Below are 15,163 nucleotides of genomic sequence, written 5' to 3'. Positions count from 1 at the left end.
ATATATATATATATATATATGTATATATATATATATATATATATATATATATATATATATATATATATATATGTATATATATATGTATATATATATATATATATATATATATATAAATCTTTTATATATATATATATATATATATATATATATATATATATATAAAAGATTATGTATATCTTTTTTTTTTTTTTGTTTTAAATATATTTTGATGTTATTATATATTTACAATATTTTGCTGACCTATCGCGGTCAGCATCATCAGGTAAAATAAAAATAGTTTTTATTAAATAATATAATGGCGTCAGTTAAAATTTTGATCAAAATGGTCTCCAAGTTCTCTTATTTTTATTCATTATATTTTCACCTTTAAATTTGATTTTTTTTTTTGAAGAAGATTTTACGTTTACATTTCGCTGCTGTTGTTAAATCCTGTCAAATCAAATAGGACTATAGTCTCATTTGATTTGACAGGGTTTAACAACAGCAACGAAAAGGTGTCTATATGGAGAAATCAAAAGTTGTCATCCACAGCCTATTATACACCCATAAGATTTAATAAGATTTGTCTATAGACAAGTAAAAAATAATAATTCACGCTTTAAATCTCTGTTCATATTAGGTTCTAATAAAACTTGTTTATAAATGCTGTGGCAAAGAGCATCATCAAAACAGGCCTAACACGCTAGTGTCATTGTTTTTATTGCTTTGCCGTTCAATGCCAAGTGCCTCAGCACAGGTTCCTGAACTGCACAGATTTTTTGCAAAGAATAAATCATTAAATCTTCTTAGGGAACTGATGCTGAAAAGTCCTCCACTTTTATATTTATAGGATAACATTTTAATTTTGCATCCCTGACATCATTGTAAGCGGGCTAGATGTTATATTTTTTCTCCAAGGCTCCACTTCTAATCAATTGAAAGGAAACTTTTGTCAGACTGGCATCAATTATAAAAGCCAGTGCTTAGTCTGTAGAATATTTACTTGCTTTATCGGTATTTGGAAAAAATTATGAATGTCCAAGTTTAATAAAACCATATTTAAATAATTCTTATAACTAATATTTTGTATTTAAAAGCTCATTATTAAAATATATATGCCAAGTGGATTACTAATTCTTGTTAGTAATAAAGTTAAAGTTAAGTTAAGGTTCCGAGTTCGATCCCCACCACATCCCTGGTAGTTCCGCGCTCAACTTGTTTCTCCACGCAGCAGCCTTGTTGGTGTTTCGGAGTTATAGAGTTGAGAGAGGGTTATAACCACTATTAAGTAGCCTCCTCATCTGTAGTGGCCTTTTCGGCCTTGAGGAGGTGAATAACATCAAAACAAACCAAAAAAAGTGTTAGTAATTAAAATTAAAAGTAATTAAATTACTGCTAGTTCTTGTAATTAAATCCCAACAACTACCGAAAATATGTTGTTGCTATGCTATGCAAAATAAGGTACCCATAGCAACAACAAAAATTAACCTCTTAAGAATTGTGAATCTTATTTTAATACATTCGCCCAATATTGCGTACTTAGCACAAATAAAATACTGTTAAAACAACGTTATTGTAAAAATAGATTGTTGCTATGCTAAATTAAGTACCATAGCAACTAAATTAAAACATATATAAAATCTGAACGCGGAATTAAGGGAACGAGAAATCAATGGAAACTTGATTGAAGCATTATATAGCTCAAATAAATATAAGACAGCACATGGCAAATAGTGGCAATTATTAGTTATAGAGCGGCAAGAAATAAATTTCTTGAAGAATTTTTTTTTAATCTTTTCAAAGTATAACTGAGATAACATGCTACGACAAATTTATTTCACATCTTGGTTATTTTTATCTCTAAATACTCAAAAATAATACGTACTAATTTTTCGTTTCAAAAACGTAGATTTAATTGAAATATCGCACAACGTTGATGTCACCAAAATTATATTATTTATATTTTATTTTATTTTTAATTTCAATATTCAAATGCTCAGAGTCCTGGTAACTAAGAGATTTAATATAAAAAAATTATCAATAAATTTCTCTTAATATATATAGATACTAAAAATAAATAAGTTTTCAAGATTAGACAACTAAGATTTTTCCCATTTTGTCCACCTACTGGCCACCACTGTGCATATGGAAGATTTAAAGATGTTTATACTTGCAAAACATGTTTTATCACCATATGGAAGATTTAAAGATGTTTTTAATTGCAAAACATGTTTTATGTATATTGTTTATTTTTCATTAGTTTTTCTCGTTTGACATTTATGTTAAACCTTTCCTACCAAATAATTTTCGATAAATTAACAGTAAAAGTATCAGCAAAAAAATATCGATTAAAATAATCAAATTTACAAATAAAAATTATCAACAAATTAACACAAAAATATTAAAACAAATATTAATCAAAATTATCAAACTTCTTTCATTTTTTTTTTTAATTAATTGGAAATTCTTTTAAAGTGTATAATAGTCTAAGTAAAAGTCTCAATTAAATCTATAAAAATATAACATCATAATAAAAAAATACCGACATCAGATATCTGCATCACTGATTAAATAAAAATTATAAACATATCTTTATTTGCATTATTTAAAACTATTGTCTTTATCATCGACGCAGTAAGGCCGATCTTCCCTAATTGTTTCCAACGCTTCATCAAACATTTGATATATATAAGCATTCTTTGTTTCACGATCTTTTATGTCTCCATTTATAGATGCAAAATAATCGTGCTCCATGCGAAGTAATAAGTCTTCGGTATCTTTACTTTCAGTACTTTCCTCGCGTTCTCTGAATGTAAAATAATGTGTGCTAAAAATTTTTTATTTTTAAAAAGATATTGTGAGTATGCATTGAATGCAAAATTAGCGTTTTGTATTGAGACTCATAATTAGGCTGGCATATATCCGATCCGACTAAAATATATTTTACCTGAAAGCTTAGGCCCCAGGCTGCAAATATCAGTTCAATTTTAACTGCAGAAGTGTAAAGACGTTTTGATCCAAAACTTTAAACATGGCTGAGAGCCACTAAAATCGTTTTTGCGGGGATTTTTTTTACATTACTTCCATCGAAAGACAACAGCAGTTAAGGCGAGTATTAAAGGAAACGTCATTGACAGTGTGACAATGCTCTTTCAGACAAACTTGCAGAAGGTTTCAACAATTAAAGGGTGGTAATTTTGATCTCAAAGATGAAGAACATCCTAGTGCTGAGAAGAAGTTTGAAGATACCGAATTGGAGGCATTATTTGATGAAGATCCTCGCCAGACACAGGAAGAGCTTGCAAAAACATTTGGAGTCGATTAATCAACAGTCTTTAGGCGCTAGAAACAACTGGGAGTAATTCAAAAGCAAAGAAATTGGGTGACGTATGAGTTAAAACCTACGGACATTGAAAGACAATTTTTTACGTGCAAACAGCTGGTCGCGCAAATAATAAAGAAGTAGTTTACTGCATTGATTTGTTATTGATGATGAAAAATGGTTACGTTACGACAACCCTGTCTGCAGAACTACGAAAACCCTGTCTGCAGAAAAGCATGGGTCAAGCTCGGCAAGCCATCAATATTGACAGAAAAACCGAATGTTCATGGTTCTAAGCTTATGTTCTATATCTAGTGGGACCAGCTCAGCGTAATATATTATAAACTGCTTAAACCGAACGAGATGATTACAGCAGACCGTTACCAACAAAAATTGATCAAGCTGAAGCATCCATTAAAAGATTTAAGGCCGAAAGATATGACAAGGTTATTGTTCACCATGGCAACGCACGACCCTATGTTGTAAATATTGTAAAACTACTTGGAGAACCTCAAATAGGAAGTCCTGCCTCATTCGCCGCATTCACCTGGCATTGGCCCTTCCGATTACTATTTGTTCCGGTCGATGACATAAGGTCTGGCTGAGCAGCGATTTTCTTTTTATGACGATACTAAAAAATGGTGCGATTACCGAATTGGCTGAAAAGATCAAGACTTTTTAAGCGTGAAATCTGCATGCTACTGAAAAATGGTAAAAAGTCGTAGAATGATCTGAGTCTGATAGTCTTCTCAAAATAAATTTTTATTAAAAAAAAACTCATTTTCAATGCATACTATTAATTTATATATATATATATATATATATATATATATATATATATATATATATATATATATATATATATATATATATATATATATATATATATATATATATATATATATATATATATATATAAATATATATATATATATATATATATATATATATATATATATATATATATATATATATATATATATATATATATATATATATATATATATATATATATTTATATATATATATTTATATATGTAATTATATATTTATATATTATAATACACACACACACACACACACATCATATGTTTGCATAGACGTTTTTAACGCAAATATGTATATTAAAACTATGAAATACTTTTAAAAAACGAAAACACTAAATGTAGTACTTTTCTTGCTGTGAACGAGATCTCTCCTTTAGTCTCATTTCTTTATGGCGTGTTTCTAATATTTTTTCACGCTTTGTTTCACGCTCAAACATCTAGATAAAAATAAATTAGACATTATTTCTACGTTACAAACAAACCAAAAAAAAAATATTGTTAATTTTTTGTATTGTTAATTTTTTGTAACACATTTTTTAACTAACTCTTAGGAACACTGTTTAGCGAGCCTTCCAATTTAAAATATTTTAAATTTTAAGGCTAGCTTCACAATTTAAAAAAATTTAACTTATAATAAAAAATACATACTGCTCCCATAGCATTTTTTTCATGACGTAGCAAAGTATAGAGACTTTCAGAAAGTTCTAGTAAAGTAGTCGTTCCTTCGTGAGACCCAACTGTTACAAACCTTCCCTGATCGTGAATGCAAATGGAATATAACGCTTCTTCACAAACCTAAAAATATCAAAATGAGAAAACATAAACTAAAATTCGACTACATCGCCAATTTATTTTTCAAGTTTTACAAGTTAAATAATGTGCTTAGAAAAAATTGCTTTACCTGTATAGATAGGGTTGGATCGGTTTGCTTAAAAAGATAATCCCAAATATCTAACGATCCATCCATTTTAGTCGCAAAAAATACTGCAGGTCGAACAGGACTCCAACACGCATCTGTTAAACTTGACATATGTTGTCTTCAATTTATGCATAAAAACATCTGTTATTAAAATGTTATTTTAAAATCAGAAATGTTACGTCATCAGATATGTTACGCCAGTCAGAGTCAGAGTTACAACATACATTTTTTTTTACGGCGTGACCAAAAATGAAAAAAAAATTAAATTAAGTTCAGCTTGATCTATTATTTATACATTACTATTGTTTATACACATGTCTTAATAAATTCTTTTTTTGTCGATTTCTTAATTAGTGAAAATTCAATTAAAATAGTGGAAAAACTAAATTCCAACGACTTTTTTCAAATGTATGTTTTTTTAATTATTTTTTATAACGTAAATTTGAATAAAAACATTCAATAATTAATTTTCATAATGGAGCAAATGTTTAACTAAGACTAATAAAAAGTTATTTGTGTGCAGGTAACAATGATAAGAATGGACATCATATTTCAATTGAAATGAATATTCCATGATCAACCGGTAACTATGCATAAACATTTTTTTAATAGCGAAATCCTTTACAAATAGTGCCTAAGTCAAGAAGGTTCAACAACTTTTACCTAAGATAATATTGTAATGTAATCATCAAAGAATTATGCTAAAATTCCATAAGATTTCACACAACCATATCACATCACAACCACATCACGTCACAACCATATCGCATCAAAACCTGTTTTATGCAACAGTAGCATAATGCTCAAGACAACCATTTTAAGCATCAAACTATTGTGACATGACAAAATTACTTGTGACTTGACAAAATTACTTGTGACATGAGTCCATTTAGTCTTTATCTATACGTAATATTTATTTGTAAAAAGTTAAACTAATTTATTGAATTTTTGTGTTTAAGCTGATGTGTTCAGTTCAACTTATTCTTTTAGAAAAATAAAGTTAATTTTTTATTTTTTGTAAGATCAGTTTGATTTTAAAAATAAACTTTAATTTTAAGGTTTTGATTTTGATTTTAAGAAAAAAACATGAGAATTATGTAAATCTGTTGTTTTAGTAAAAACGGAGAAAAAGAAACTATTTACAATTAAACTAATTTTAATTAATGTAATATAAAAATTTAGGAAATAAAATTTGAATTTGAATTTTCAACCTTTCAACGCAATATGAGAACAAACTCTATTACTTAGTAAAGATGTTAGCAACTATAAAATATACAGCAACTATAAAATATACAGTAACTGATTTAGAAACACTCCATATTAGTTTAAGTGGCTTTATTTGTAGGTATAGTATGGGGTAAATAATGCCAAAAACGTTTAAGGTCATGATAAAACAGTATAAGAGGACCAAGGTCAGAGATTCAGGGACATAAAGAGTATTAGGGGTTTAGGGTTAAGATTGACCCTAAACCTCCTAGATAAGGTAAATAAGTTTTTTAATTATTTCCTAATTAAATAATGTTAGAATCAGTTTTTTGGCAATATTACTTTCAGTTTTTTAGGAACATTACTTTCAGTTTTTTGGTAAAATTTTTTTCAGTTTTTTGGTAGTACTACTTGAAGTTTTTTGGTATCATTACTTGCAGTTTTTTAGAAACATTACTTGCAGCCTTATGTTAACAATAATTGTTGTTATAAACTAGTAATGAACAAAAAAAAAGAACAAAAAAATAGAAAAAATTTACTTGGTCCACATGATTGAAGATTCGCGAATTTCTTCTGACCATATCTAAAATAAAAACAACAGAATATTTCATTTATTTGTTTGATACATACAATGACATATTAAAAATGTTTGTTTGATATATACAATAATATATCACATTAAAAAAGTGTTTAAAAAAAATAATAATAACAAAACCATTATGCTTAAAAAAACAAACATCAAAGTAAAAAGAATGTAGGAGAATCACAGAATCACATGAAAACTATATATAATAGGCATAACATGTACAAGCCTATGGCTAAGCCTATTTGCTTTTTATCCTAGCAGGTTTGTGGATAAAATAACAAGTTTTCTAGTTAGTTACTTGGACAGAGTAAAACCCTAAAATTAGATAATCTTTTGTTTAGACAAAAGCTATATCAATACTGGTACTATTGGTTATGACTTCAGATCAACAATCAATCAAAGATCGTTGAACTATGTCAGGACTGGATTTACCTATAGGATAACTAGACTGCAGCCTAGAACCCTACAATTTTGGGAGCCCCAAAATGGATTCAAAAAATGTTTAGTAGAGGTTTTAGGGAGTTATTAAAAAATGTTACATTCATGATTGTCATGATTGCTACACAAAAATTCCCTCTAAACATTTGTTAACATTTTGTAAGTTTCGTACAATCATTAACAATTGCAACACTAAATACCTTGAAAACTAATTCTGTACAAATGAATTCTAGACCAAATCTATATAAAAGCTTAGCGCTAACTAAAGTATTGAAGATACAATAGCAAACAATGAAAATTTTAATGCTATATATACTATATAATGGTTTTTCATATTTGATATAAAAATATTCTTGAGGGACCCCAAAATTGATTCAGCCTAAAGCCCCCGAGGGTATAAATCCAGCACTGAACTTTGTAGTGAGTTTGAAATGAACATTAAACAATATGAAATAGCAATTTGTAAATTAATGAACAAATAAGGTGATGCTTTCGGACAATCATATGTAATATTCCACAATAAAATAAGTCATAATGCAAAGTTATTTAAATGGCTTAATATATAAAGACAACTTTTAATCTGTCTCAAAAACCCAAAATAGTTATTATAAACTATTTATAAGATATCAAAAATTAGGAAACCCTCAGTGAGAGTTCATTACTATAGGAATGTTGACAGTGTTGCAATAATTATTTGAAGTAAAAAACTGAGTTTAATTGGAGTTAAAATTTACAAGCCACTGTGAGCCCCAATCTGTTAAATAAGTGAGAGATACCTGTTCTATGTGATCAAAGAAAGAAGACTTTTTGTCTAGACAGGAGTATAAAGTTGAGTCGTCAGCAAAAAGAGGTACTTTAGATGTTAGGTTGATGGGAAGATAATTAATGTTGATAAGAAACAGAACAGGACCAAGAATAGAACATTGAGGTACTCCAGAAGTTACTGGAAATAAAGAAGAGTGTTTGCCTTCAAGAATGACTTTAATAAAACAGTTAAAAATAAACGATTTGATGATCTCAAAAACGATCCTAGATGCAAACTACATCATATCGAGCAAGCTTATAGAGAAGTCCTGCATGCCAAACTTTATTGAAAGCTATATGGTAACAAGGTCCTTGCTTCACTGCCTCTATCTAATGTGCAATAGAATCTTTTAATCACAGAAGTTAGCAAGTCAGCTGTAGTATAAGAAGATTGAAGACCACATGGATTGTCTGACAGTAATTTATTTGACTCAAGATAGGATGTTAGAAATTTGTTGATCAAAGACCTTGCTAATAATAGATAAGATGATAGTAAGAGAAGTCAGAATGTTCTCCAGAGTTTTTCAAAATTGGAACCACAGATAACCATTTCCAGCAGGAAAACAAGATTCAGTCAAGCACTTATCCAATAACAATAAATTAACAAATAAAGACCTTGCTTATAACAGAAAGAAGACTGATCAAACAATAATTGAAGGGATCAGAATGTTCTCTGGAGTTTTGAAAAATTTGAAACATAGATGCCATTTTCTGGCAAGCAGGAAAACAAGACTCAGTCAAGCATTAAATAGTTTAAAGAGAACTAGTTCTGAAGAACAATTTTGTAAGACTATGACAGGAATGTTTTCTGAACCACAAGTCATAGAAGAGTTTAATTAGTGTATGAATTTTGCAGCAGAAGTTGGAGTGATTTGAATGTCTTATAATAAGTTAACCTGTTAAACTGGAATGGCAAGAAGAGTATAGCCATCAGATTCAAGAGTGGAATTAGAAGAAGTTCTACCTTACCTTTGGGAGTGACCAGTCCCATGAATGAGATGAAATGTTTGACTTACTTTTGTTAATGATACTTTTGACTTACTTTTGTTAATAATAAGATTTTCCAAAAGTTAGTCAATTCTGACTTCTGAGAAAAGATATAAGACTTAATAAATTGGGAATAATGGAGCTAGTATCAGACAGCACCTTTTTATATTGTTTTTTAGCAATAATAAGTAGGCCTTTGTTCTCAAGAGAGCTGTTCTTTGATTTAGAAACAACAAAAAGAAATAAAAGTTTTCATGCCTGTCTGGATCCAGAAGGTTAAATACAAGGCCCATTTATCAATGGAGAGAGAAAAAAACATCAGCTCAAAGACAGTAACAAAGAAAATCAAAAGAATCCCAGTTACCTTTTGGATAGTAGAAAGTAGTGTAATGACCTAAGTGTGATTCTGATCATTGCATGGTCAGAACCACCTAAGAGAGGAAAAGGAGAAACTGAACACAAGCTAGGATCAGAGACAAGACATAAATCAAGAAATGAAGATAAATGATTAGGGTTGTCACGAATACAAGTCACAAAGTTAACTTTTGAGCATGAAATTAAGAAATGCAGAAGTTTTTTATGTTGAATATTTTTGGTTACTTTGGGCATAGTTCAAGTTTAAGCACTTGACTCATTTGTAGATAGGGCACAGCATCCCAAGCAATGAACTATGCAGTTGTTTTAGTCCTGCTAACTAACCCAAAGTCATAACTTATGGTTCTTATTTGGCCTCTACAATTTACACCAAATGCACTAACACACAAAGGAACTTCACCCATGCGCAACATGGTACTGTTAATACTCTGATATTTTATAACTTTTGAAGGAACATGTTTTTCTGAGAGCTATCACAGAGTTTGGGAAACTTTACTACTAGCCGCCCTCAGAACCATTAAACTGAACTTTAGAGCTGTACCCTCATTAGGTGAAAATATGAAGAGTTGTATAGACACTATCAAGGAGGCAGAACCACAGATCTATGTGTAAAGTCATAAAGATCCAGCATTCATCATTCTAGGCAGGAAACAAAGTAACATAGGTTTACATCTATGCCAGCCTAATAGACAAGAAAGGGGTGCAAGGCTGGTCAATATAATTATTCTGCTTACCCCAAAAGTCTTTGTTTAGAAGATCTTCTACAAGACAGTAGCTGGATGCAGTTAACATCTGCCCAAGATGAGTATTTTTATCAAGAAACTAACTCTACCCTTTACTTAACAAAGAGCCCTAAATCAAGGAAATTTGAAGATGGAGTTTATTTCTCCTAGCCTTTGTCTAAAAAATCAAACCCTACAAGGCAGATGAGGCATGTAGTACTGGATTACATGATACCAGTAGAAGGATGATCACAATGATCCTAAACCTGACCTGACCTGGAGTAGTTAAAAGAAGTTACTTCCTCTAAGCATTACTTTAAAACAATTAATGAGATTTTATCTATTATAGAATACTAGAATTTAGGTTATGCATTTATTTAGAAATTTTTAAATATTATACTATATTATTATTAGAAAGTTATTTATTAAGAAATTAGGTTATGTATTAAGTTTAATAATTAAAGTCACTAGTTGGTAACTGATCTCATACTACATTAAAGATTAAACCAAAACACAAATATATAGTAACTTATGGGTGAGAAATCCCCACACCAGAGGTTTAGATAGAACTTTAGAAAAACATACATATAGGAGGAACTCATGGGTGAAAGAACAGTTGATAATAAATAATTTTTTGTTATAATTATTTATTATCAACTTTTGTCTTATTGTTTTTAATCAAAGTAAATTAAAGATTTTTAAAATAATTCAATGATTTGTATATTTTTATATAATATATTGTATTGTTTTATATAATATATTTTCAGTGTACTATTACAGCTCTTTACAATGTTCTAGTAGCATTTTTTAATGTTTGGTTTATGGCACAATTGTATTGGTTTATATAATTTACATTTACAAATGTAATTTGTATAAAATTAGAATAATTTAAATATAATTGTATGATAAATAACTTTAAATACATTTTAACAAATGATTTGTTGTGCTTTTCATATTAGTTGTTGTACTTTTCAATTAATTTGTTTACTTTTCAAACAATTTGCTGTTCTTTTTACCTATTTGTTAATTATTTGTTGATGATTTACATTTTTATTTGTATGCTGTGTTTTATATATAAACATAAATTGGGGCATTCCACGTCAAGTGGAACCACCCATCCAAAATCACTGACTCGGATTTTGATGAAAATCGACTCACATGTTGGGCAAATGGACAGAAGAAAATATGTAAACTTTTTTGAGTTAGGTCAATTATTTCCTTGAGATATGACCTTTTCACTTGACCTTGGTTATTTAAAATGTCATAACTTTTTTGCTATTGTACTTAGGAAGTTGATTTTGGTGGCAAACAGAAGCTCTTGCATAAACAAAAAACTTTGTGTCTATACAAAAAAGTGATAAGTTCAATAGAAAAAAAGCTATTGTTCATTTGACCTTTGACCCTGGTCGGCAGCGACCTTTGACCCTGGTGACCTTTGACCAGTGGTGACCATTGATCCTGGTTGGCGGCAAAGGTCAAAGGTCATAATTTTTTTTACACACATTGCTTTTTCTATTGTGGATGCCCCATAAAGAAATCTTTTTGGGATGTCCCATAAACAGCTTTGGGATTAATATTAAAGTATAAGTAGGTTCTAAAAATTTATCGGCCTCACAAATGCGGTATTTTGGGGTCATTTTCTGTAAGTAGCCTATTGTAGATATATATTAATTATTTACTTTTATTTTCTAGGTTGTAATATAATTAGCAGCCAACTGGCCATTTATTTAATTTAATTATTTTATTTTATTTAATTATTTATTTAATTTTTTTAATTTTTTTTTTTTTACTTTTATTTTATTTTTTTTTTATTTATTTATTTTTCATTTTATTATTTAACTAATTTAATTATTTAATTTAATTAAATTTATGTAATTTAATTAGCAGCCAACTGGCCAGGCCTAGGTCAAGGTAACCATTCAGCTGCTTCTCAAAAGCTTGATGCTACGATATCAAAACTAATAGCCACAGTCAGCATACTTCTCACCCACGTATCTGTTCTTGAAGCTGAAAATATTATTCAACAGTTTTCTTTTTCAACAGTTAAAGTCAGCATCTCCGAGCTTGAGCACAACTCTTAACTGGGTAAGCGCAGTCTAGCACGGTTCAGAAGCCAATAATGCAATTGTCACAGCAGTCAAGGAAAATGCCAAAATTGTAGAAACAAAATCAAAAAGAGCTATAGTTGCAGGTCTTCCAAAATCCTCTGACCTTAAAATTATCTCATCTTTCGTGCTTCTACATCAATGCAACCTCCCTCAATCAAATAAAACTCACCAAACTATCCTTACCTGCAGAAAACTCTTTTGACATTATTTTTATCACCGAGACATGGTTCAATGACCAATCAACTCCCTAATAACATCGACATAGTCAACTGGCACTTTCCCCTCATCAAAATTCCACCAAGAGTTTTATATTTTGTCAATTACTTTTACTTTTGTTGTAACAAATATATACTACTGTACTACTACTACTAATTTAATTACTAGTACTATATATACATACTAAGTCAGTATTAAATTATATGAGGCTTAAAGCTATATATATCTATATTAAAATAATCAATTCATTTCCATTGAATTAGTTGTCAAAAGACAACTTAGGAAAAAGTTTTTACCAACTTTTAAATTAAATTTAGATTAAAAATGGCATTTCAAGCGCAAGTAAAAGAGTTAAAGAAGAGACAACACTATTGTTATGATCCTTTCCAACACCATGAGAAAAAACAATATAAAACCTTAAGGGTAGTTACTAGTCGACAGGTAGCTATGTATCCCTCAAAACTTACGGCTGGAGCAAAACTATGTGATACTTGCCGAAAGAGGATCACTGGCTTACCTTCCCAAATAAGATTATGAAATGACGAAAATTCTGCAAATTGTAATACAGTCAGATTCTCAAGGCAGTTCCAGATCTCAAGAATTTTTATCTCCCTTGTCACTACAAGTGACAAGGGAGCTAAAAATTATCACTGCCAGAAAGAAGAATTTCAATTTTTAATAAATCCTTGTCGTTATTGGGTGAGTCACCCTTGGATAAATGTAAGTTACAAACTCTTAAAAGTTATATTCCGGAGAAAAGAAAAAGCTTAAATAACTTGTAAAAAGGAAGTTGGACCTTTTATCACCTAATTTAGATGCTATTGCCAATTAATACTTCAGAGGATAATGAATACAAAGCAACTAAAGAAAAAGTTTCCGCATGTGCTGATGACATTGTTAAAGTGCTCCAGGATAAGTATAAATCAACACAAAGTAAGAGTGAAAAGATCATGATTTTGACAATATTTGTTCCTCAATGGAGTAATCAAAAAGAAATGAGAGAATTCAATTGTTCGCATCAACTTGTATCTCAAGCAAAAGAAGTTTTAATAACCAAAGGTGATTTATCAACTCCTAACACAAAAAAAGGGAAATCACTACCTGTACATGTGAAAGATATGGTAAAAGAGTTTTATTATTCTGACACTGTTAGCTGTATAATGCCTGGATTTTCTATCTGTTATAGAAAATGGGGAAAGAAAACATATTCAGAAAAGATTAGCTTTAAGTAATTTGAAGGAAGTTTATCAATTATTTTCAGAAAAGTATCCAAATATCAGAATCAGGTTTTCGAAGTTTGCAGAGCTACGTCCAAAAGTGTCTTTGCAGGAGCAAGTGGTACTCACTGTGTGTGTATGTTCCATTCATCAAAATGTTAAGCTCATGATAGTCAGACCACAAACATGCTTTGACTAAAATCCAATGCAATCCTTTCTTGCTAGCATATTCTCTAGGCGAGTGTAAAAATTGCCCTGGAGTTGCTATGCTAAAAGAATGGCAGTTGCAATGCTTTGAAATTAAAGGAATTGAAGAAATTGAGTATAACAGTGGACTACAACAGATAGGTCCCAGCTTCAAACCTTTATACAGTCCACTGATGGTTTTATTGAAAGATTTTTAGGGAGCTTGAAAACACTTATTAAACATGATTTTATTGCTCAAGAACAGGCAAACTATTTAGACTGGAAAAAAAACAATTTATCCGATGGAGAATTTCTGGTATATTGGTGATTTTTCAGAAAATTTTGCATTTATCATACAAGATACAGCACAGGGATATCACTGGACAAATAGTCAAGCAACTTTGCATCCTTTTGTTTTTTATTATAAATATGAAGGAAATTTAAGTCATGGAAGTTATGTGCTGCTTTTGGAATGTAATACTCATGACACAATTGCAGTTCATCTTTTTCAGTGTTAACTAACTATTTTTTTTAAAGTGAAATTTGAAGTATTTAAAATAACATATTTTAGTGATGGCTGTGCAGCACAATGCACAAAACTGCAAGAATCTAATAAATCTGTGCTATCACAAAGAGACTTTGGTATTCCAGCTGAATGGTATTTCTTTGCCTCAAGTCATGGTAAGGGCCCTTGTGATGGAGTTGGAGGAACTGTTAAACATGAAGCGGCAAAAGCAAGCTTAAAACGCCCATACCATGACTAAATAATGACCACTTATCAATTATATACGTTTGTTAAAAAAAAATATCCATGGAATTTCCTTTAAATACCTCACAGCAAATGATTGGCAAATCGAATCCACAATATTGAAGGAAAGATTTTCAAATGCTAAAACAATTCCTGGTACCTACCTAAAAACACTGTATAATTATAAGGTATTTAAATATTAAATTTTTAGAACCTACTTATACTTTAATATTAATCCCAAAGCTGTTTATGGGAATCCCAAAAAGATTTCTTTATGGGACATCCACAATAGAAAAAGCAATGTGTAAAAAAGAAATTATGAACTTTGATCTTTGCCATCAACCAAGATCAAAGGGCAAATGACCAAATGACCAAAACTTTTTTTTCTATTGAACTTATCACTTTTTTGCAAAGACACAAAGTTGTTTGACTGTGCAAGAGCTTCAGCTTCAAAATCCGAGTTGGTGATGTCGGATTTGACCAAAAAGTGGTTCCACTTGATGTGGAATGCCCCAATTAT

At 29.9% G+C, this 15,163-nt stretch overlaps 1 protein-coding gene across 1 annotated transcript in view; it reads right to left on the bottom strand.

The window, feature by feature from the left end:
* Positions 1–2,501: 2,501 nt before the first annotated feature.
* Positions 2,502–15,163, bottom strand: part of LOC136090255 (dynein intermediate chain 3, ciliary-like) — a 30,438-nt gene continuing 17,776 nt past the window's right edge. The window contains exons 4-8 of the mRNA XM_065816501.1: positions 6,796–6,839; positions 5,033–5,168; positions 4,780–4,926; positions 4,477–4,568; positions 2,502–2,788 (exon numbers count right to left, since the gene is read on the bottom strand). Coding sequence (XP_065672573.1) covers positions 2,584–2,788; positions 4,477–4,568; positions 4,780–4,926; positions 5,033–5,168; positions 6,796–6,839 — 624 coding nt within the window. The 3' untranslated portion in view covers positions 2,502–2,583. The remainder of the gene's footprint in view (positions 2,789–4,476; positions 4,569–4,779; positions 4,927–5,032; positions 5,169–6,795; positions 6,840–15,163) is intronic.

Source organism: Hydra vulgaris, chromosome 13 (assembly GCF_038396675.1).
Source record: "Hydra vulgaris chromosome 13, alternate assembly HydraT2T_AEP".
Taxonomy (NCBI): Eukaryota; Metazoa; Cnidaria; class Hydrozoa; order Anthoathecata; family Hydridae; genus Hydra; species Hydra vulgaris.
Note: the sequence above shows the minus strand (reverse complement) of the source record. Positions and strands in the feature narration are given on the sequence as shown.